We start from the raw sequence: 24301 nt of genomic DNA on the forward strand, positions 1-24301 counted from the left end.
GAAGGTGATTAGTTACACCTGAGTTAATTTACAATTGTTACGATAAGAGAGGTGGACACGTATCCAACCAAGATATTGTAGTTTTGTATATTTAATTAATTTTCTGAAATTTGTATAATTTGTTTTTTCACTTGGAAGTTGTGGGATACGACGTGTAAATAAAGGTGGAAAAGTCTGACTAAATAGAATTTAATTCCAGGATACAACCTTCACCCGATTATCTGCTGCTGGAAAGGTAATCATCAGTTTACTTGGTTGACAAACTGTTGCCATGGTTACGTATTCCGTTTGACGTGCAGCTTGAAGAAACTATTAGCGATGGAAAAATTAGAAAATTATTTTCACCACTTTTCCTTCTTCTCCCTCCTCAATTCTCCATAGATCTGATCTATCCTCCTTCCATCATCACAAGCCTTCCCAGAGTTCTGGACCTCATAAGTAAGTCCAGTACAAGCCTTGAAAGTCAGTGGGAAGTGGGAAGTAGGAAGAAAGGGTGTTGGTAGTGATGGGACTTGAAATGCCCATTCACATTTCCCATCACTGGTTGGGCATGGGGTAGGAGGAGGTGGGAGGAGGGAGGAGAGGGAATGAGGTGGAGGTCCCAAGGAAGGGGTTAGGGTGAGAGGCAGGGGAGGGGTTGGATGAGGGGGGCGAAGGGGTGGAAGTCCAGAAAAGAGAGGGAGAGGCAGAGGGAGAGGGAGACGGAGAGGGAGACGGAGACGGAGAGAGGGAGAGAGACGGAGAGACGAAGAGACATGGAGAGGGAGAGAGAGAGGACGGGGATGGAGAGGGAGAGGGAGGAAGAGGTAGGGTGGGAGTCCGAAAGGAGGGAGGGGAAGCAGTGGGGTGGGAATACAGAGGGAGAAGTCATGGGAGGAGGGAGGGTAAGGGGTCAGATGAGAGACCTGGCTTTGCCCAGCAACGCCGGGTACCTTTGCTAATGTATTCTCTATCTACATATATACGCCATGATCTCTCTCTCTCTATCTCTCTCTCTCTCTCTCTCTCTCTCTCTCTCTCTCTCTCTCTCTCTCTCTCTCTCTCTCTCTCTCTCTCTCTCTCTCTCTCTCTCTCTCTCTCTCTCTCTCTCTCTCTCTCTCTCTCTCTCTCTCTCTCTCTCTCTCTCTCTCTCTCTCTCTCTCTCTCTCTCTCTCTCTCTCTCTCTCTCTCTCTCTCTCTCTCTCTCTCTCTCTCTCTCTCTCTCTCTCTCTCTCTCTCTCTCTCTCTCTCTCTCTCTCTCTCTCTCTCTCTCTCTCTCTCTCTCTCTCTCTTTTCTTCATCACACTGGCTATCTCCCTCTCCAGCTCTCTTCATCTTCGACTGTGTTTCGTCGTCGGGATAGGGAGGACTGGTTTATGGGAATGTGGACGCCACCTCCCAATCTCACGCCCACCCTGCATCACATCTGCACCCTTCCTGTTCCCGAGCTGCACCATCGTCCTGAACACCACTCATTACACCATTGGCAATTCCTCACCTGCTTATCCAATTGTTTTAATGGGAGTGTGGTCTGTGGCACTGAGCAGGGTTCGAATGTTATTTCTTCATCTCTGTAAATAAGTTTGTGTGTCATCACATCCATGCTGCCACCCCAAATTCAGTTCATTTGGGTGACCTGGGGGAACAGTAAAGTTGTAAGTTAATTCAAGTGAACGCAGTTTCGGTCGAAAACTTTCAGTCATGTATCGGATAACAGATGTTGATGTAGATGGCCCATGTTAACAGAGGTTGTCTGACGTGACAATACGTTTATATATATTTCATACTAGCAGTGGTACTTGGTGTTACTCGGGGTACGTGGAGGGGAAATTGAGAAGGGTGGTCGGAGAATTGGCGGATTGGGGGAGTAGAGTTCGTAGAATTACCGGGGTGGGCAAGTCTTTTACGAGTACACATGAATAATACATCGGAACCACGTGTCTGCAGATGGGAGGCTTTGTCAAATAAATTTAAAAAATCTGGAAAGGGGAACACAAAATGGTGGAAATAAAAAAATAAATACAGGTTTAACTCCAATAAGAATAAAACAAAACAAGGAACTCACGTCAGAAAGGAAGAACCTCGACAAAACAAGGCAATTCTCACACGTGTCACAGTCTTAAACTCGGGAGGGAAATATGAGGTTTTTGGGAGAGAAATGCTTTTCAATCTGTCAAGTTTCAATCCCACTACCCCCTCTCTCTTCCCCATCGTCCCCGCTTCCTTCCCTTCCCGGAGTGTAGAGTGATGTGTGGTGAGGACCTTGCTCTCCCCCACTTCCGAGCTCTCTTCTTCTCACCCCTCCTTGCTTTCTCTCCCTTCATCGCTCTCTTCCACTTCCTAGCTCTCTTTTTCTCACCGCTCCTTGCTTTCTCTCCCTTCATCGCTCTCCTCCACTTCCTAGCTCTTTTTTTTCTCACCGCTCCTTGCTTTCTCTCCCTTCATCGCTCTCCCCCACTTCCGAACTCTCTTTTTCTCACCCCTCCTTGCTTTCTCTCCCTTCATTGCTCTCCCCTACTTCCTTGCCCTCTTTTTCTCACCCCTCCTTGCTTTCTCTCCCTTCATCACTCTCCTCCACTTCCTAGCTCTCTTCTTCTCACCCCTCCTTGCTTTCTCTCCCTTCATCGCTCTCCTCCACTTCCTAGCTCTTTTTTTCTCACCGCTCCTTGCTTTCTCTCCCTTCATCGCTCTCCCCCACTTCCGAACTCTCTTCTTCTCACCCCTCCTTGCTTTCTCTCCCTTCATCGCTCTCCTCCACTTCCGAACTCTCTTTTTCTCACCCCTCCTTGCTTTCTCTCCCTTCATTGCTCTCCCCTACTTCCTTGCCCTCTTTTTCTCACCCCTCCTTGCTTTCTCTCCCTTCATCGCTTTCCCTCACTTCCTAGCTCTCTTCTTCTCACCCCTCCTTGCTTTCTCTCCCTTCATCGCTCTCCTCCACTTCCTAGCTCTCTTTTTCTCACCGCTCCTTGCTTTCTCTCCCTTCATCGCTCTCCCCCACATCCGAACTCTCTTTTTCTCACCCCTCCTTGCTTTCTCTCCCTTCATTGCTCTCCCTACTTCCTTGCCCTCTTTTTCTCACCCCTCCTTGCTTTCTCTCCCTTCATCACTCTCCTCCACTTCCTAGCTCTCTTTTTCTCACCCCTCCTTGCTTTCTCTCCCTTCATCGCTCTCCTCCACTTCCTAGCTCTCTTTTTCTCACCGCTCCTTGCTTTCTCTCCCTTCATCGCTCTCCCCCACTTCCGAACTCTCTTTTTCTCACCCCTCCTTGCTTTCTCTCCCTTCATCGCTCTCCTCCACTTCCTTGCCCTCTTTTTCTCACCCCTCCTTGCTTTCTCTCCCTTCATCGCTCTCCTCCACTTCCTAGCTCTCTTTTTCTCACCACTCCTTGCTTTCTCTCCCTTCATCGCTCTCCCCCACTTCCGAACTCTCTTTTTCTCACCCCTCCTTGCTTTCTCTCCCTTCATTGCTCTCCCCCACTTCCCCACTCTCTTTTTCTCACCGCTCCTTGCTTCCTCTCCCTTCATCGCTCTCCCCCACTTCCGAACTCTCTTTTTCTCACCCCTCCTTGCTTTCTCTCCCTTCATTGCTCTCCCCCACTTCCGAACTCTCTTTTTCTCACCCCTCCTTGCTTTCTCTCCCTTCATTGCTCTCCCCTACTTCCTTGCCCTCTTTTTCTCATCCCTCCTTGCTTTCTCTCCCTTCATCGCTCTCCTCCACTTCCTAGCTCTCTTTTTCTCACCGCTCCTTGCTTTCTCTCCCTTCATCGCTCTCCTCCACTTCCTACCTCTTTTTTTTCTCACCGCTCCTTGCTTTCTCTCCCTTCATCGCTCTCCCCCACTTCCGAACTCTCTTTTTCTCACCCCTCCTTGCTTTCTCTCCCTTCATCGCTCTCCTCCACTTCCGAACTCTCTTTTTCTCACCCGTCCTTGCTTTCTCTCCCTTCATTGCTCCCCCCTAGTTCCTTGCCCTCTTTTTCTCACCCCTCCTTGCTTTCTCTCCCTTCATCGCTTTCTCTCACTTTCTAGCTCTCTTTTTCTCATCCCTCCTTGCTTTCTCTCCCTTCATCGCTCTCCTCCACTTCCTAGCTCTCTTTTTCTCACCCTTCCTTGCTTTCTCTCCCTTCATCGCTCTCCTCCACTTCCTAGCTCTCTTTTTCTCACCCCTCCTTGCTTTCTCTCCCTTCATCGCTCTCCTCCACTTCCTAGCTCTTTTTTTTCTCACCGCTCCTTGCTTTCTCTCCCTTCATCGCTCTCCCCCACTTCCGAACTCTCTTTTTCTCACCCCTCCTTGCTTTCTCTCCCTTCATTGCTCTCCCCTACTTCCTTCCCCTCTTTTTCTCACCCCTCCCTGCTTTCTCTCCCTTCATCACTCTCCTCCACTTCCTAGCTCTCTTTTTCTCACCCCTCCTTGCTTTCTCTCCCTTCATCGCTCTCCTCCACTTCCTAGCTCTTTTTTTTCTCACCGCTCCTTGCTTTCTCTCCCTTCATCGCTCTCCCCCACTTCCGAACTCTCTTTTTCTCACCCCTCCTTGCTTTCTCTCCCTTCATCGCTCTCCTCCACTTCCTTGCCCTCTTTTTCTCACCCCTCCTTGCTTTCTCTCCCTTCATCGCTCTCCTCCACTTCCTAGCTCTCTTTTTCTCACCGCTCCTTGCTTTCTCTCCCTTCATCGCTCTCCCCCACTTCCGAACTCTCTTTTTCTCACCCCTCCTTGCTTTCTCTCCCTTCATCGCTCTCCCCCACTTCCGAACTCTCTTTTTCTCACCGCTCCTTGCTTTCTCTCCCTTCATCGCTCTCCCCCACTTCCGAAGTCTCTTTTTCTCCCCCCTCCTTGCTTTCTCTCCCTTCATCGCTCTCCTCCACTTCCTTGCCCTCTTTTTCTCACCCCTCCTTGCTTTCTCTCCCTTCATCGCTCTCCTCCACTTCCTGGCTCTCTTTTTCTCACCCCTCCTTGTTTCTCTCCCTTCATCGCTCTCCGCCACTTCCGAACTCTCTTTTTCTCACCCCTCCTTGCTTTCTCTCCCTTCATTGCTCTCCCCCACTTCCGAACTCTCTTTTTCTCACCCCTCCTTGCTTTCTCTCCCTTCATCGCTCTCCGCCACTTCCTAGCTCTTTTTTTCTCACCGCTCCTTGCTTTCTCTCCCTTCATCGCTCTCCCCCACTTCCGAACTCTCTTTTTCTCACCCCTCCTTGCTTTCTCTCCCTTCATCGCTCTCCGCCACTTCCTAGCTCTTTTTTTTCTCACCGCTCCTTGCTTTCTCTCCCTTCATCGCTCTCCCCCACTTCCGAACTCTCTTTTTCTCACCCCTCCATGCTTTCTCTCCCTTCATCGCTCTCCCCCACTTCCGAACTCTCTTTTTCTCACCCCTCCATGCTTTCTCTCCCTTCATTGCTGTCCCCCACTTCCTTGCCCTCTTTTTCTCACCCCTCCACCCTCCTCACCCCCTCTCCTCACACCATCCCCCATCCTAATATTCTCCAGTAAAGGTAAGAAACGTTTTCCTTCTGCCTCCCGTGTGTGCTGCTGCCAAAGGCGGTTAATTTGGGCGACGGTCGGTAAACCTTTCGGCCGTTCACAGGACCCAGCGCAGATGGCTCGTGTTCACGGAGGCCGCCAGACGCAGCAATATGTATATTGTTCCGTGTAAGGTGTAAGAGATTCATACCTAGACTGTGTAAGTGTAACCTGGTGCATGTGTTTCGAGTAGGTTCGATTGCCATGTAACAGGGATCTATCGGAGTAACTCATCTTGTAAATGTGCACTGAAGAGGCAGTGATTGTGAACTTAAAGGTAGACATAGTAAGGTTGTAAAAAGGTCTTACCTGTAAGGTGAGACCAGGTGAGGAAATGAATGTTTCACAGCACATGGAAGCACTTCGGGGTTTGTTGGCACCATCGCAAGATGTTTGGCCAATGTGCATGAGCAATGGCAGCAAAATAGGCTGAGGTGACCGGAAGAAGACCAGAAGACTGGGTTTTTGTTATTTTTATAATTGGGGCCACCCCGTGGGTGGGACAGCCTGGAGGATGGACCTCCCCTAAGGAGCGGGCAGCCAATCACGGGGCCCACGGCAGGCAAAGGTGGTCGCGGAGTATGGAGGGTGGGCCAGAGGACCAGGTATGAAGAAGAAAGTGTGGACAAAGGATGGGGAGTCACGGGGACTGGTGCTAGACATACACGGACAGAGTGGGAGCTGGACCTTGAGGCAAAAAGCATCTTTCTCCTTACTTCTGCTTGGCCGCCATAATTTATTGCTCTCTTGCTCTTCCACCGCATCATTCCCGCCATACTGCCAAACCCGAGCAGCACTTTGCCTGTGCACCAGCGACCTGCGTCGACCAATTAGGCTAGTGGCCAAATGAGGTTTTGGGTGGCATACCCCTACGCAAGGAAGAACAAGTCACAACCTATTTTTTCTTGAAGAGGGATGTTTGGGGAGTTAGAAAATCATGATTGTGAACCTGAGATCATTGCACAACATTTTGAAAATCACGTTTACATATTATGTACCACTGCAGACTGCAAAAATGGATTTAATCGCCACAGATTTTGGCTCATATTGGCTCATATATTTGTTAATACTGGTGCTACAAACACAAATTTGGTACCAAAATGTGAGGAATGATGACATATATATCTGTAAAAACCATTTGTGATGTAACAAAGGCTTTTGTGTGACCTACAGGCAAAAATAGTGGAATTTTACTCAAAAAAATTAGCTTCGGGTTTACCAATAAATATCAACTAAACAATTAATTTCTTCATAAGTATTTGAGTTGTATTACTACATATTACATCAAAATAACCCTCTATCATTCTCCTTTTTAGAAATATAACTCATAAAGATAAATCAGTTGAATTAATAGTTATTACTGAAACCATACGTCACCCACCCGAAAAGTAACCGACATTGACTAATTTATAATACATGTATATGCATCAACCAAACAAGAATGATTTTAAATCCAGTTGCAGAAAATCAATTTTGAGCTTGATTGCCTTTTTCTAAAACTACTGATATTTACTTATCTTTAATTATTTCATTTCAGATGCTTGTGCTGACAACTGATCTGCAATTATGGATCTGGAACCATCTGTTGTGAAGCGTCGTAAAATTGACACTGACCACTGCATCATCTGCTTTAAACCCCTCAACCCTAAAAAGCAAGAAGTTGTAAAGAACCCAACATTTAATGGTTTGAGTGCAATCTTCGAAGCAAGTCAAATCAGAAAAGATGACGTTTACGAAAGTATCTGGTCTTTGCAACAAGACATATTGAGTCTTGATTTGAAAGTATCATTCCACAAATCGTGTCGGGCCAAGTATACCAGCAAGTCAAATATCTCCACATCCAACCCCAGTGAGAATGACCAGCAGCCATGCACGTCTGCGGCAACAGAACACACAAGAATCATCAGAAATGAAACAGCTGGGTTTGACATCAGGACTAACTGCTTCATTTGTGGAAAATCCAACACTTCCACAAACAAGCTTACACCGGTATCTACAGGAACTGGACAGTCCACCAGAGAAAAAGTTCTGGCAGCAGCTGACAAAAGACAAGACAATAAAATACACATGCGCATGCTTGCCTTTCCAGATTTGTTCGCCTATGATGCCAAGTACCACAGGTTATGCTATTCACACTATATTTCAGAAAGGAACATCACTGCTGCAATTCGTAAATCAGGAGAGGAAACAATGGGCACATTACATGATGAAGCTCTTGATGACCTGAAATGTTATCTGGAACAAACTGTGTTCTCCAAAACTAAGACAGTGACAACCCTCGTTCATCTGAAAGATGAATACGTTGGATATTTGGTTTCACTGGGTACCACGAATGCAGAACAGTATAAAACTTGGAAGTTGAAGGAGCGATTAACTAAATATTATGGTGACCAAATAGTCTGTGTAACATTTGATGGCCACACTGACATCATATGCTCTTCTTCTGTGACCTTATGTGATGCCCTGAGAAAAGCCACGATTCTGCAGAGGATGACTGATGAACCAGAATATGAAGACATCCCGTCCGATGTACCATCAGCCACAGATAGTGAAATGCATACTTTGCATACTGCAGCTGGTATCCTGAGGAAGCACATGGCTGATATCGAGCATGTTGGAAATATCCTGTCGAGGAAACAGATATTCAGCGCTGTGCAGAATTTGTTCCTAATACACTCTACGACTTTATTCAGTGGTGCACCAGTGAGAAATCACACACGAATGTAACCAGCTGTAGTGATGAAGGTGTTATGAAGAACAACCAGAGGACAATCGCCATTTGTCACAGTATAATATCAAGGAGCCGTCGAGTGTACTCCACAATAACGTTTGGTTTGGCCTTGCAGGTGCATCATGAATTGGGAAGCAAGCATCTCATTGACATCCTTCATGAATTAGGACACTGTGTATCCTATAATGAGGTGAGACGTTTCCTCACGTCTGTAGCTGTTGATCAAACTTCCTCGGAGGATATTTACATCCCCAAAGTTTTTCAAAACCTTCGCTGCACCGACGATGACTGCAGGCAGAGCAGAACATGTCATTGTATCTCTGCAGGACTGAGCTGCACTGAATTCTGCTCGTGTAGCGCAGACGATTGTCCAAATGTTGATGATTCTGTAGTCTTTGACGACAGCACTGATGAAGAGCGTGACTGAACTTTTAAATGTATTACATGTTTTACTTCATGTAATAGATGTACATAAGTTACAGTGCATGTTATGAATTTATTATCGTCATAATGTGAAATAGCTTATATCAACATGATGTCTATAAAAGTCACTTTCACAATTGTGTCTGAATCTTAAGTCAATTCTTCATGTTGCATATCTGCTTCGGGATTTCTATCGGTCAGCATTAGTGGGGCGACGTATGATTTCAGTTATAACTATACCATTTCAGTGACAATTATATCATTAGATATATTTTTCAAAGGGTAAATAAACTTGCATTATGTTGATGTAACAAGTGTGACTGCAAGTCCAATATTTTTGAAGTAATTAATGTTTTTGTTGATATTTATTGGAAAACCCGAAGCTGATTTGTTGAGTAAAATTCCACTATTTTTGCCTGTAGGTCACACAAAAATGTTACATCACAAATGGTTTTCATATATATATATATATATATATATATATATATATATATATATATGTCATCGTTTCGCACATTTTGGTACCAAATTTGTGTTTGGAGCACCAGTATTAACAAATATATGAGCCAATATCAGCCAAAATCTGTGGCGATTAAATCCATTTCTGCAGTCTGCAGTGGTACATAATATGTAAATGTGATTTTCAAAATGTTGTGCAATGATCTCAGGTTCACAACCAAGATTTTCGAACTCCCCAAACATCCCTCTTCAAGAAAAAAATAGGTTATGACTTGTTCTACCGTGGGTAGGGGTTTCTCACAATTTTAGGCCCCTTTTTTTAATCTGGCCAACGAGACTAATTAAACTTGAACTCAAGACCCTAAGATGTTAAGCCAGCCACCTTAACCATGAAGCCAACACCAGGCTTGATCGAGGCCTGAAGGTGAATTATGTAACATTAATTTTTTTTAATTTTTCAATACTTTTGTTTTTTTTGTCCAAACATAGTCCTCGACCTTCCTCTGGATGAAAGACGAGGTCAGGCAAAGCTTGGTTGCACTGGTTCCTGCAGGGTGCGAATACATAAACGAACAAACAAACAAACTATCTGATGTCCTTGTAATTCCCGTAAAATTACACTGACAGCTCATAAAGTCAATGTGCGCATGCGGTTGCACGAGTCTGTCCAAGTTCCTATTCCAAGAGCCCGAGATCTCAACTGATCACTTCAATAAAATGAGGAACTCCTCAAATTCTGCATTCCAGACATGGCAATCTTGAGCGCGCAAGGTTACATGTGCAGGAATGATATTGGTGATTAAATACCCATCACCACATCCGTCAAAGAGGTTGCCCTCGTAGTACGAGTACAGTAGAGGAACGGTGGAAATCATTCACATTTTCCCTCTAAAGCTCTCTTCTGCCTTGCTCTGCTACATTTGGGAACCTTCAACTGGAGCTCCACTTTGATTTCGGGGCAAATTTGTATGAAATTAAAAAACATTTTTTATCCACTTGGTGGTTAATGCCTGGTGTTGGCTTAGCGGTTAAGGTAGCTGGATTGGGACCGAAGAGTCGTGATTTTGAGCCCCTGTTCGCCATTGAATTAACACGAGGTGGGGTTGAAGCAGCCGGTTACCTTTCTGAAGTCGGTGAAACGAGTACCGGAGCACTACAGTAATAACCGTTTGGGGTAACTTGCGTTGGAGTGGTGACCTGTCCAGGACTGCGCTCCTTGCCAAACAAACTGCCTCGGCAGCCCGATGTACCTTTACCTGTGTGAGAGGAATGGTATGATATATTATTACTCGGTGGTCAAAAACGTTGGAACTGAACTTTGGTAGGCAAGTACACGAGTTGGTGGTGGCTTCATTTTCTAACATTCTGTGTGATGTTTATTATTCATCTGTAAGTTTAAATTGGCAATAATAGTCAGTAATTCTGCGGTGCACGGATCAATGATCCTTTACTGCTCAAACTCAAAGTATATCCATCCCATCGAGCATTTCCTTTTGGCTTTAAAAAGGAGAAGTAAGCACAATATCTGTTTCGATTCCTCAACTTCTCGGGAGTTATGATGTCCACACCTGCAGGGAAACAGCGCATTGCCATTGATGCTTCTCTGCACAGCGCATCGCACTTTACTATTCGTACCTCGAACGCGCAACGCCGTGAGTGAGTATCTCTGACTTCGCTTTTCAATCTGTCAAGTTCCTTTTAAAATCTCGTGTAGACAATGCAACGAAATCAAGACAAGTGTTTTATTACCAACAATGCAGATTTTCTTTTTAAGCAAACTACAATAACTTAGATTATACTTTGGGGGCACATTCTGATGAAGTTCTTGGTCGTTCGAGAAATTTTATTTCTAGATGCTCTGTCCTCCTTACCTCCGCCACCGAAGGTGAAGGAGGTGATGTTTTCACCCCTTTGTGTCTGTTTGTTAATTGCCAGAATCCTTCAGATTTCGGCAATTATGTTGGTCGGTTGTGTGTGTCATTCTGTGTGTCTGTCTGTTGGGTCGCCGAAATAGGTGACGCTTATTGTCAGTAATTCTGTCTGTTTGTTTGGATGTTTGTGCATTTGTCATCAGCATAATTGGTAGTAAACGTGGACGGATTTTGACCAAACACGGGTGGTAGGTACATCTTATGACCTAGTGCTTTGGAAATTGTGATGGTTGCTCGGGACGCTTTGGTTCCCCAGCAACAACCGAAAAACCTTCAACATCGGTACCGTTCACGCGAAATCAATTCCGATAGCCATTATCCCATGTAGGGTTATGAAATTTGGCACGAATGATCGACTGGTGATGCTCTGTCAAATATATTCCGGTTTTTGTGATATATGGAATACTTTACCAGCAGCGCCCCCTAAAATTAGGGTATGCGTGAAAATTGGCAAAAATTGAAGGCCCCCAAGCGACCAGTTGAGTGCATCGATACGAATGAAACTTTGCAGGTTCATGATACTCAATGAGTACTACAACTTTGCCTCAGGACATATTGACCGATTTCGCTTAGGTCAGGGGTCAAAGGTCAATTAGTGCAAAAATCGATAATATGCGAGAGCTGGAGGTGCCTTCGCGCCAAATGCTACTCCTCCGAGGGTTATGGTCGGATGGTAATGAAAATTCACACGAATCGTCTGGAATACATTGTGCACAAACGAAAGAGCCGGATTTTCGATTTATATCATTGTTCACCCACAGCACTTCCTTGAACTTTGGGGATTTCCGATTTCAAACCGCATTTTCGGTACTTTTCATTCAAATTGATACCGAGTAGTTATCAGTAGATGGAACTGGATGAGATTTGAGATGCATAATCTTAGGGTGATTCCCTATCTGCTATATGATATCCATTTTGCTCTATATCTTATAGTTTCCATGCTTGGCGACACATCGCCGTCTACCGGCTTGTTGGATTCGCTATATATGCTAAATATCCCTTATTGGATTCGCTATATATGCTAGATATCCCTCATTGGATTTGCTATATATGCTAGATATCCCTTATTGGATTCGCTATATATGCTAGATATCCCTCATTGTCGAGTTTTCCGTGTGTGTGTGTGTGTGTGTGTGTGTGTGTGTGTGTGTGTTTGCAACGCGTGGCTCCAGAGCAAAAACCAGCGAACCGATTTCGATGAAACTTTGCCAACATGTGCAGTATTTGTGGGAATGTGCGCGTTTGAATTTCGTTGCCAGCAACAACCCGTTGCTGTGCAGCTGCCAAAAAACCGCGTACAGTATTTTCAACACTCAGTTTTGAATGTAGAGAAACGAGACTTCAGAATTAAACACTTCGAGATATTTAGAAAATTTCACTTGAGTAGATTTTTGATTGAGGTTTTATTTTTCAAATGGTAGTCCTTCAAAAATCGGGTGTCTATTCACCGTCATTTTTTTAAGAGGGGCTTAGGAAAGTGGGCGGAGCTCAGGGAAAGTGGACGTGGTTGATGAAAAGTGGGAGTGGCGCAGGAAAGTGGGAGCGTCGTAGGAAAGTGGGCGTGGCTTATGAAAAATATTGTGGCTCAGGAGGTGTGGTCAAACAAGAGCATTGAGAGAAGTTTATCGGGTTTTCCGTGTGTGTGTGTGTGTGTGTGTGTGTGTGTGTGTGCAACGAGGGTCAACAACACAAACCACCTCCAATTATTTATTTATTTACCGTAAACGATTCCACGACCCACACACTGCCTTCAATTATTTATTTATTTTCCGTAAACGATTCCACGATCCACACACTCCCTCTAATCATTTATTTATTAACCGAAAACGATTCCACAACCCACACACCACCTCCAATTATTTATTTATTTACTGAAAACGATTCCACGACCCACACACCACCTCCAATTATTTATTTATTTAACGAAAACGATTCCACGACTCAAACTCCGCCTCCAATTATTTATTTATTTTCCGTAAGCGATTCCACGATCCACACACCACCTCCAATTATTTATTTATTTTCCAAAAACGATTCCACGACCCACACACCACCTTCAATTATTTGTTTATTTACCGAAAACGATTCCACGACCCACACACCACCTCCAATTATTTATTTATTTACCGAAAACGATTCCACGACCCACACACCACCTCCAATTATTTATTTATCGTAAACGATTCCACGATCCACACACCACCTCCAATTATTTATTTATTTTCCGTAAACGATTCCACGACCAACACACCACCTTATTTATTTACCGTAAACGATTTCACGACCCACACACCACCTCCAATTATTTATTTATTTACCGAAAATGATTCCACGACCCACACTCCGCCTCCAATTATTTATTTATTTTCCGTAAACGATTCCACGACCAACACACCACGTTATTTATTTACCGTAAACGATTTCACGACCCACACACCACCTCCAATTATTTATTTATTTACTGAAAACGATTCCACGACCAACACACCACCTACAATCATTTATTATTTAAAGTGCCAGTGGCGTAGGAAAGTGGACGTGGCTTATGAAAAATATTGTGTGGCTCAGGAGGTGTGGTCAAACAAGAGCATTGAGAGAAGTTTATCGGGTTTTCCGTGTGTGTGTGTGTGTGTGTGTGTGTGTGTGTGTGTGTGTGTGTGTGTGTGTGTGTGTGTGTGTGTGTGTGTGTGTGTGTGTGTGTGTGTGTGTCTGCAACGCGAGGCTCCACAGCACAAACCAGGAAACCCATTATTTTTCAAATGGTAGTCCTTCAAAAATAGGGTGTCCATTTACCGTCATTTTTTAATACCGGGCGTAGTGGCGTGCGCCTGTAATCCGGCGACTCGGAGGCTTGGGTTGGAGGATCGCTTGAGGACGGGGGCTCTGCACTGGGCAGGGTGTAGAGCAGCCCGGAATCATGGTGAAACCCAAATCCTGATCCCTGTGTCGTAAGAGGCGACCAGGGTTGCGTCAGGAAGGGCATCCAGTGTAAAACCTGTGCCAAATCAGTATGCGTATCATAACGGATGATCCGCTGTGGCGACCCCTAACGGGAGCAGCCGAAAGATGAACAACAACATTTACCGTCATTTTTTATGAGGAGTGCCAGTTGGCAAAATATGCAATCGGAAAAATCTTACCAGGCAGAGGAACAATTGTATGTGAACCAATACGTCTTGGCAATGAATTCATGAAAGTCGGGTCAAAAATTTCAAATTGCGATAAAAACGCCATTTCAAATCCAATTGACTTCCAAGTTATGATCGTGACCAAACTAAGTGCTATAACTCATTAAACAGTAGCGCTATCGACTTATAAGAACCAAATTGATTTCCAGGTTTTTGTTTTTTCAGAGATCATGGAGATATGACAAAGTTATTCCGGCAATTCCTTGCTCAACGAGCAATTTCATTTGCTTGTTTGTGTTCAGGATATCTCAAAAAGTTGTGGACGGATCTGGATAAAACTTGGGGGACATGTTGGGTGTGCGAAAAGGAAGAATTGATTCTATTTTGGTGAAGATCCGAATCCGGATCCGGATAGAGAATTATTTATTTTTGTGAACTGATTCTTCACCATTGAGAGATCGGGCCAAAAACAATATATAACACAATATCTTAAAAAGTTGTGGATGGATTCGGATGTAACTTGGTGGACATGTTGGGTGTGTAACAAAGAAGAATTGATTCTATTTTGGTGAAGATCCGAATCCAGATCTTATAGTTTTTTAAGTGATTCTTCACCATTGAGAGACAGGGCGAAACCAATATATAGCAAGACATCTCAAAAAGTTGTGGATGGATTCGGATGTAACTTAGTGGAGAGGTTGGGTGTGTCACCATGACAAAATTGATTCGATTTTGGTGAAGATCCGAATCCGGATCTGGATATCACGATGATTGAATTTTTAAAGTGATTTTTCACCATTGAGAGATATGGCTCAAAAACGATTATATAGCATGATATTTCAGGGATGTAATGGACCCGATATGTTCTCGTGGATCAGGCATGACGTAGCGGAGGTATGCGCTCCACCGAGTGGCCTTCTCGTTCACTTTGCATTGATCATGGATTGCTAATGAAATAACAAGTTGTTTTGTTTCAACAGCTTCAAGCACCGAATGAGGAAACGAAGAGTGTGTACGAACTCGTCTATGGCCGTGATCTTCCACATCGTTCTTCTTGTGGGAATTGCACGGTCCTTCGATTCCAGTTGCGACGTCTCACAAGATGGTGTTGTCGCCGATTGCTCGAATCGCAAGTTATCTGCTGTACCCAGAAATCTTCCCAAAGGGTTGATGAAGCTTGATCTTTCACATAACTTCCTGAAGAACCTGCCACCTGCGTGCTTCAGAGGTTACGGAAGCCTTCGTGTCCTGTCAGTAAACTTCAATCAGCTTAAGAACATAGCATCACAAGTATTTGATGATGTGCCAAACTTGGAGGACCTCAAACTCCGTGGCAACCAACTGCCATTGATTCCGAGTAAGACAATTTCAGTTCTTGTGCACCTGCAGTCGTTGGACATCTCCAGGAATGCGTATAACTCATTTGAACTTGGTGAGAACTTTTCAGCTTTGAAACAGTTAAGAAAGTTGACCATTGGTTCACAAAACTGTTCCTCCTTGAGAGCGAACGATCTAATGAGTGTCAGGAACGCACCTCTGCAGGAACTGTGGTTGAACTCTGGTGGACCGCTCAAGAGCTATGCCGATGGAGTGCTTTCCTCCTTCTCCAGATTGAATAAGTTTGTTTCAAACTGTACACTTGACAGCAACACAGATATAATGTCTCGCATGTTTCATGATCTCGCAAACACTCCCATCAGGGAATTAATCCTGGAGAACTTGTTTGAAACACAGCATGTAAACCAGAGCAGCGACATCTTTTCTGGGTTGGAGCTTTGCCTCGGCCTGAAAAATATCACTTTTATTAACATTGCATCAACAAGCAGCATGCTCGAGCACTTTATAAGACACGTATACCTGTCATCGTTAACGAATTTTGTTGCTATTAACAGCACCTTTGTTAGCAATAGAAGCGTCATATTCAATGGAATCAAAGGAGTCACTCGCTCGGGACAACTACAACAAATCACCATTGATGGAATATTTCACAGGAACATGAACTATCCCATATTTTTGATTAACTTTACCCTCTTCCCAGATTTTTCCCGTTTTAAGGTGTCAAACACTGGTATGAATATTGTCAACTGCAATTTAATGCAGATCCGAGGACTAGAACTAGTCGACTTCTCCAGTAACTTGCTTACCGCCGGTGGCTTGTGGTGGCATGAATGCGGATACACCACCATCCTTCCTGACACCACTCACTTTTTACTTACTTTCAACAAGATAATGGATTTGAATATTGTTTCCCAAAAGTTAGCGCTCATGCCAAAGGTTTACCACGTCGACTTAAGTTATAATATGATCTATGATTTCGCTGTTTGTAACTGGCCCAAAACCCTTCGGTCACTTGTCCTAAGTCATAATGATGGTTCTAATAGTGAACCAATCTGTTTCTCACCCCACCTATACTTCCTCGACATGTCCTACACGCTCATTTCAAAATTTCCAGATTTATTCAGCCAGCGTCTCCCAGTTCTCAAAGAGCTCCGTCTGCAAGGAAACCGCATTGTGTTCATACCAACTGACCTCAACTCAACATCTCTTCACTTCATCGACTTGAGAAGCAACAATTTTGGTGTGATAGTGAAGGATACCTTTGCACGTCTCAGCAACATCCGTGCACTAAGTCTTGGGCACAACCCATATTTTTGTACCTGTGAGCTTTATTGGTTTCGAAGCTCCTTTAATAAAACACTGCTCGTGGGTTGGCCGAAGCAGTATCAGTGCAGATATCCGAAGACCAACGCCGTTTCCCAACTTGTAGATTTCCATCCCAACTACGTGGTTTGTCACACCCCCATTCTCATTGGTATCACCACTCTAACAACGGCACTGACCATCGCTTTCATCTTCATCCTCGGATATTATATGGATGCCTTGTGGTTCATCCGCATGGGCTGGGTGTGGGTTTGGGCCAAGCGACGGAGCTACCTTCAGCTTAGCAACAAACAAACATTCCGTTACCACGCTTTCCTGTCATACAGCCATCATGATTCTGGTTGGGTTAACGATTGCCTGGTTCCTATGATGGAATCTCTAAATCCAGGACTTCGTCTCTGCATCCACGAAAGAGACTTCACACCTGGCGAATGGATCGTCGACAACATCATCCATTGCATTGAGCAAAGCGCCAAAACGATCTTCGTGCTCTCGAGAAACTTTGTAGATAGTGAGTGGTGCCACTATGAATTGTACTTTGCACACCAGCGCACGATGGCAGAGCGAAAGGACTCTCTTGTTCTTCTCCTTATTGAACCGCTACCGACTGCTTCTGTGCCCCATAAGTTTTGCAAGCTACGAAGCATTCTCGGTAAAAAGACTTACCTTGTTTGGCCTGAGGAAGAAGCAAAACGTGCCATTTTTTGGCGTAGTCTGTCGGCTCTCCTGACTGCAGACCTGGGAAACATGATGGGATCTATAGCGGAAGTGCGTGAGGGTAACGGTCAATGAACTTACTTCTGTGCATGCACGTCTTCGCTATCGAGTAGAATAACGAAAACTTAAACTTAGAAATGTGTTACTGCAACCCTCAACAAAATGGATGGGGTTCAGTCGTGATGGGCCTCTTCGTGTCGAGTTTCCGTGTATTTGTAGGTTACAGCCAACTGGACTTTGTTATCATAAATCGAAGTCTTCAACGAATGGACTGCATATTCTTCATTGCACGACTTCATTGATTTGTGCTTCTAATTGTGTTTGAGGTGATGAACCGACAAATCACCCGTAACATTGTAAAAGGGTAACCTTTGCTTTGTGACACACAGAATAAGTGCTTCTATGACATAATCTTAACTGCTACAAGCTCTCAAACTATTGCTGAATAAAGAACCATGGCCAAAACCTTCAAAGGTTGCACAAAACAAAATTTGTTGTATTCATCAATATATATATATATATATATATATATATATATATATATATATATATATATATATATATATATATATATATATATATATATATTGTATATTGTAACATGACCAGGGTTCGAGACTCGAGTCAAGTCACATCGGAGTTATTGCTCCACAGAAATGCCTTGGTTGCGGAGGAGATGCTTTGGAAAGAACGCCGCAAATGGGGTGTTTGAATTTATGCGCCAAAGAAATATTGCATGCAAAGTTACTTTCCAAGGATTTCATCAGACCGGAGATTCAATCGCACCCAAAAAATACAGAGAACTAGAATGGTAGTCGGTAGAGCACATCGTTTCACCTCGCACGCTCATTCTGAACAGAAATACCATCATTAACTGAACACGCGACTATTATAGCCCACTGCTATTATGGTCCCCACACCCGCATCATCTATGCACCCTATAATGCCATTATCTGTAACTTTATTAATTATTAGAATATTTAATGACCACTTTTATGCCTATTGAGGCTAAATTGCATCAATGAAGGTGAATATGAAAAATAATTCAAACTATATTTTCCATGACTCATTTATTATACAAGTGCATGCCCGTAGATGTGTGGCCGTACGTGCAAACCCTCCCCCCCCCCACAAAAAACTCAAACCGCGTGCCAGAAACAACAACCACACAAGCCATTCCTTCACTTTCACGTGCCCGTACGTGCGTGGCTGTACGTGCAAAAAAAAAAAAATATAGAAATATACTTTAAAACTGCTTGCCAGAAACAACCACACAGGCCGTTCCTTCGCTCTCGCGTGGCCGTACGTGCGTGGCCGTACATGCGTGTCCGTATGTGCATGGCCGTACGTGCGTGCCCATACGTGTGTGGCCGTACATACAAAATAAAAAAAAACTTTCAAACCGCGTGCCAGAAACAACAACCACACAGGCCGTTCCTTCGCTTTCGCATGCCCATACGTGCGTGGTCATACATGCAAAAAAAAAAGAACTTTCAAACAACCACACAGGCCATTCCTTCGCTCTCATAAACGACGACTGGATTGGGGCATTGTGTTTATCTATAAATGCGGACAAGAAATCGAGAAATTATTAGAATACAGCAAGTCATCACTATCCAAAAGGAATGCGTGCCCGTACGGAATGTTCACATCATTCCACGAATTATCGCTTGCATTGAAGTAACAACTGCTGTGATACTTACACACAGAGTTAATTAAAATCAAGTTTACCTCCCCGTCTTTGCTTGCCATGACATTCGCTGCCATTTACCATTGGCACTCCTACCCCACAGTAACTAAGGCACCGATCGATCCCCATCGTAACCAGTACGGCATGTGACGTCATCGTCGGCCGGCCGTGCACCGGCCTATGCAGCCACGCCCACGCAGCAACGTGTCCTGTGATTGGTAACTAAATGGCGCATCGGCCATGCCTACGCAGCACGCGTCCTGTCATTGGTTGGTAAATAAATGGCCATAACTTGGGAATCACTTGTCCGATTAATATCAAATCTTAAAAAGGCACATACTCAGGTCCCCAGCAATATATCTGGCAAGTTTCAATTAGATCGGACCAGTGGTTGTCAGGAAACAGTGGTCACAGATACACAGAAACACAGACACACACACACACATTGCTGGAATTATAGATAGATGAAATGAGGTCAATGAGATGACAAATGAAGGGGTTAAATGCAGACTGCAGAGCAATGAGTAAGGAAATCCGTCGTTGTGAATCGTTTTTACCACCAAATTGAGATGTATTTCGTTGGCAAGCGTGTTGAGTGGAGCTGAATTCCTTCACACTTCCAAAGGCCACAACGTTTTGATATTTGGAAACAAAAAGAAGTTGTGCACTTTTTTTGATAAATTATTTTTGGAACAATTTTTCTTCAATAAATAAATAATAATAAAAATCGTTTCCATGTACATTGTACACACCATTATCTCGTTAGCACCTCTTCATGAACAACACCGCTGAGGTCATGGCGCTTCTTCTTTGTTTCCTCGTCCAGGGCAAGAATACGGAGGCTTTTAATGGCCAATTATTCAATTAGCGCCAACGTATTTTGCCTTTTCGCAAGGAAAAACACGAAGAGAAGAGAAGAGAAGAGAAAAAAACCCATAATGGCGAACACGGCTGAGTTTCTCTTCCCCATCCACCACGGCTACGCAGCAACGCTTCCTGTCATTGGTTGGTAAATAAATGGCCATAACTTGGGAAGCACTTGTCCGATTAATATCAAACCTTGAAAAGACACATCCTCAGGTCCCCAGCAATATACCTGGCAAGTTTCAATTAGATCGGACCAGTGGTTGTCAAGAAACAGCAGTCACACACACACACACACACACACACACACACACACACACACACACACACACACACACACACACACACACACACACACACACACACACACACACACACACACACACACACACACACACTGCTGGAATTATAGATAGATGAATGAAATTTCACATCGATCTGTAAAGCAGTTCTGGAAAAGGATATTTTTAACGTTTTTATTTTCAATCCAACCTGGCAGCCGGACCACGTGATCGATGACGTTATAAATTTAATTCTTCACTCACGTCGAGTTGCAGATCAGATATATGAAGTTTCAGATTTTTCCGATAAAGATACCCTCTAATTTAAGAAACCAGAAATATCTATCCTTTTGTAAACCTGCCGAAAACATACTCCACGCATCAATCGAGGGTTTGACGGAGGAGATTTCGGCATATGAGCCCTGATAGCTAAGATTATGATGAACACACAGAAAAGCCTTTATCTTTTTATAGATGTAAATAAAACAAGCTAAAATGAGCTATGATCCTCGTCCTCTTAATGATGACGTCATAAAAATGAATATGACATCATTGTGATGTATCAGGTTTGCAATAAATTATCTCTGCTAATGCACGGCTTGATTCCCGCAAACAGAATTCAAAAAGCTTGCCTTGTTTCGGAGATAATTTTTTAGGCGATTTCCATTAGCGGAGATATTTTGACGTCATAACTTATTTTCTCGGAGGAATTTTCAAAATCGGAGATGGTTACTGTCTGCGCAAGATATTTTTACATGTATATGCCAAGTTTCAGGAAGTTTGGATGAAAACTGTAGGCTGTGAAACAAAAAAGTCCACAAGAACAACGTGAGTCAGACTTAGAGGTCCTCCACGAGGATCTAAAAATATACAATATAAACATGTATAATATATATATATATATATATATATATATATATATATATATATATATATATATATATATATATATATATATATATATATATATATATATATATAATTGTGTTGGTCACACAGACGATGACTGAACCCGACATGAATATAAAATGACCACAGACATGTTGACAACACTCTCCTCTGGGCAGATCTTTGTGTCCAAGGTCAGTTTACCGTACCTGTGAGATTTATTTATTCATATGCATCCTGTTGCTGCTTAGCTGCATGATTTTCTGGGCACAGCTGTGCCACTGATGCAGTGCCCCCCTGTTACCAGCAAGGCTGGTTGTCATTTCTCCAACCTCAGAAGGATGACAGGCTGAGTCAACCCACCTGTTGCTAAGTCAACAGCACAACAGGGCCTTGAACTCAAGACCCAAAGAGCTTATTTCAGCCCACCACCCAAACCGTTAAACCATACCAGGCTTCACAGCATTACAATGATGAATGATACATCATTTAAGAGATCTTGGGTCCAGACAGTGCATGCCAAGGTTTAGAAATATTGTTATTCATGAAATTTCGAGTTATATTCATTGTTGTTGCACATGTAGTGTTTATGCTCAGAGTCGTTGGTCTGCACACCGACTGGAAGTTAAAAATTAATACAACTACAAACAATTCAGTCAATTCCGTCAATTTACTTTGACGGAGAAACCTTATCGGTCTCAGCAGAACAAACTTTTAAAAGCGAACCGTCAAATTTTTTTGAGATGCATCTATCGATGTCGAAGTGACGGGTCATATTATGAAAGAAGATTGTACAAAAAGGGGAAACATCGAAATAAAATTGCAATTTTCATGGTGAGATACCGCCCAAGGGATGCCTGACAATGCGGGATCAAGTGGAGGTGAGTGAGCCCTGAAAATTGTTCAAGTTGATCGATATATTCAGTCAGAGTGTGAATACATTTGACGTGTGTGGCCATGGCTTGGAAACAAACAACCAATCAGCATGTATAGTGCTTGCCAAGTGACTTAAGCACTCAAGCAAGCACTCCAGCAAAATGGTTGGTAAGGAACGGCAGGCTTGGAAAGCGATAAGCGATCACCGATTGGTCTTATAAACACCATCCACCATGAGACAACAGGAATGTCAAGCAACGTCCGAATTGGACAAATGAACACTTTTTTTTTAGCCGTCGAAACTACTGCTGAGGTCAATAAAGAAACTTCAAATTTGAAATTGGGCTTAGATTATGAGATTCTGGAGGTAATGGCATGTGCGGAAATGAAATAACGCCACGAACGCTGGTGTCTTCGGCCGTTTATAAGCCTTCCAATATACCCACCATTCGTAACTATGATGATCAGGCATTCAATAATATGAGTGAGGAAAGTGAAAAAAAACTTTATTGTTAAGAAAACAGTGTGGCCTGTTAAAAGTCATGGCATTGTCGCGATTGAGACCCCCCCCAATAAATCGCGACTAAGACCCCAGCGAAGGACAGCAAGGTAACCAAGGATGAGCCTTGTTAAAGGTAAATTAAATAAGGACTGTAATTATCTTCAAAAGGGGTGTTCACATTTACCCAAACACACACAATCACTCATGCACTACTTTGGAGTTTCCTCAGTACGTATGCAAAGTTTGGGACCGCTAGGTTTCATGGTTTTGGAGGGATGGAGGAGAGGGACGGACGGACTGACTGATGGGCACACACTGACATTTATTAGTATAGATACATATCACATCGAGATTTACACACACTGACAGACACACACTGACATTTATTAGTGTAGATCTAAATTCTATCTGAAAATGTGTACCATGCAGCACTACCACCTGGTGGTGGTGGCAGAGGGTGTTACAATTTACTTCTTTACCGGTAGTGCAGCAGATAACTGCAAAAATACTTCGGTTTGTGATGCAAGCATGAAATTTGGCACAAATACTCTTTGAGGTCCACTTTTTTCAAAAAAGGTGCTGGCCACGCAAAATTCCAAGATGGTGACCATTTTTCAAGATGGCCACCATATGCATAGAAAATTCCTCTTCTGCAGCTAAATATTTGAAACAAAACACAACATTAAGGGTGTAAACCAAAGTTTTTTGTGTCTAAGATTTTAGCATGATTATTCTTTGAAATGTAACACCTCACAGCATGGTTGTAACAAAGATGGCATCCAAGATGTCTGCCGCAAAACCAAAACAATGCTCATATTTCAGGAAATAATAGACATAGACTCATAATTTTTGGATCGATACCTAGGTTTTTGGGATCAACTAATTAGGTGGACATGGTTTTAGATTCCTAGTTCCCATGCATACTGCTGAAACAAAGATGGAGTTCAAGATGACTGCCACAATCGCTATAAACCATTGTTCACGAACTCGCGTTTGGAACAAAATCAAGATTTTTTTTGTTTTTTTTTAAAGGTCTACTAACTTGACAGATATGGTTCAGATATGGACAGAAAAATTCTTCCCATTTTGCAAAGGGAAAATCAACCATGGACGGTTAGTCGTCATTGGAGATGCTGAGGCCATGCTCATGCAGCATTTCTACCAGGCTTCTCTTCCTGGTTTTGGCAAAGATAGAGAGATCCATGTACACTGGGAATGGTGTTTCTCTGTCTTTGGAGTGTCTGTGTGTTGCTGCTCCCTCTTTGTATCGGGAACAGCAGTTATACTGCAGCAGCTGGGAAATGGCCTGTTCAGACTTTGAAGCCCCAAATCTCAGCTGTGATTTGATGTCTGCTCCATGTTCAACCATCCCGACAAATTGAAGGAGAATGGGTGGTATAGCATCTTTAACACAGCCTTCAGGAAATGTGCCATCAAATCTTGATTGATGGTCTAGTATGTGTCGTCTCAAGATTTTTTCAGCTTTAGCCATCACAAGTGCATCAGAGTATTCTGATGTTTTTGATAGTGATAAAGCCACATCTTTCTGGACTGCTAAAAGCACACCTCTTCCTTTTTGTGAGCTTCAAGCTCAGGGATTTCAGCCAATAATTTATCCTTTAATCTGGTGGTATTGACAGTGGGAGTATCAACAGCCAG

General features: G+C 43.5%; 1 protein-coding gene, 1 long non-coding RNA gene and 1 pseudogene across 2 annotated transcripts in view; 2 read left to right on the forward strand and 1 right to left on the reverse strand.

Moving 5' to 3' along the window:
• LOC147011239 (uncharacterized) overlaps positions 1-24301 on the reverse strand; it is a 202695-nt gene that overhangs the window by 38472 nt on the left and 139922 nt on the right. Inside the window, exon 2 of the long non-coding RNA XR_015052291.1 lies at positions 1478-1615. This is a non-coding gene — a long non-coding RNA (uncharacterized LOC147011239). The remainder of the gene's footprint in view (positions 1-1477; positions 1616-24301) is intronic.
• On the forward strand, positions 7722-8649 carry LOC147011240 (uncharacterized; annotated as a pseudogene).
• On the forward strand, positions 10565-18021 carry LOC147011241 (toll-like receptor 2 type-1). The gene is made up of 2 exons (XM_085859233.1): positions 10565-10760; positions 15144-18021. Exons 1-2 carry the CDS (start codon positions 10660-10662, stop codon positions 17614-17616), a joined length of 2574 nt encoding a protein of 857 aa, XP_085715359.1. The 5' UTR covers positions 10565-10659; the 3' UTR covers positions 17617-18021.

Source organism: Eptatretus burgeri, chromosome 16, assembly GCF_056783735.1.
Source record: "Eptatretus burgeri isolate ZD-2024b chromosome 16, Ebu_testis_v1, whole genome shotgun sequence".
Lineage (NCBI taxonomy): Eukaryota > Metazoa > Chordata > Myxini > Myxiniformes > Myxinidae > Eptatretus > Eptatretus burgeri.

What these genes read in the sequence shown, in the direction of transcription:
- LOC147011241 (XM_085859233.1), top strand. Translation starts at nt 10,660, where the DNA reads ATGATGTCCACACCTGCAGGGAAACAGCGCATTGCCATTGATGCTTCT. An exon ending in TCGAACGCGCAACGCCGTGA is followed by an intron (nt 10,761 to 15,143) that starts GTGAGTATCTCT and finishes TTGTTTCAACAG; the next exon opens with CTTCAAGCACCGAATGAGGA.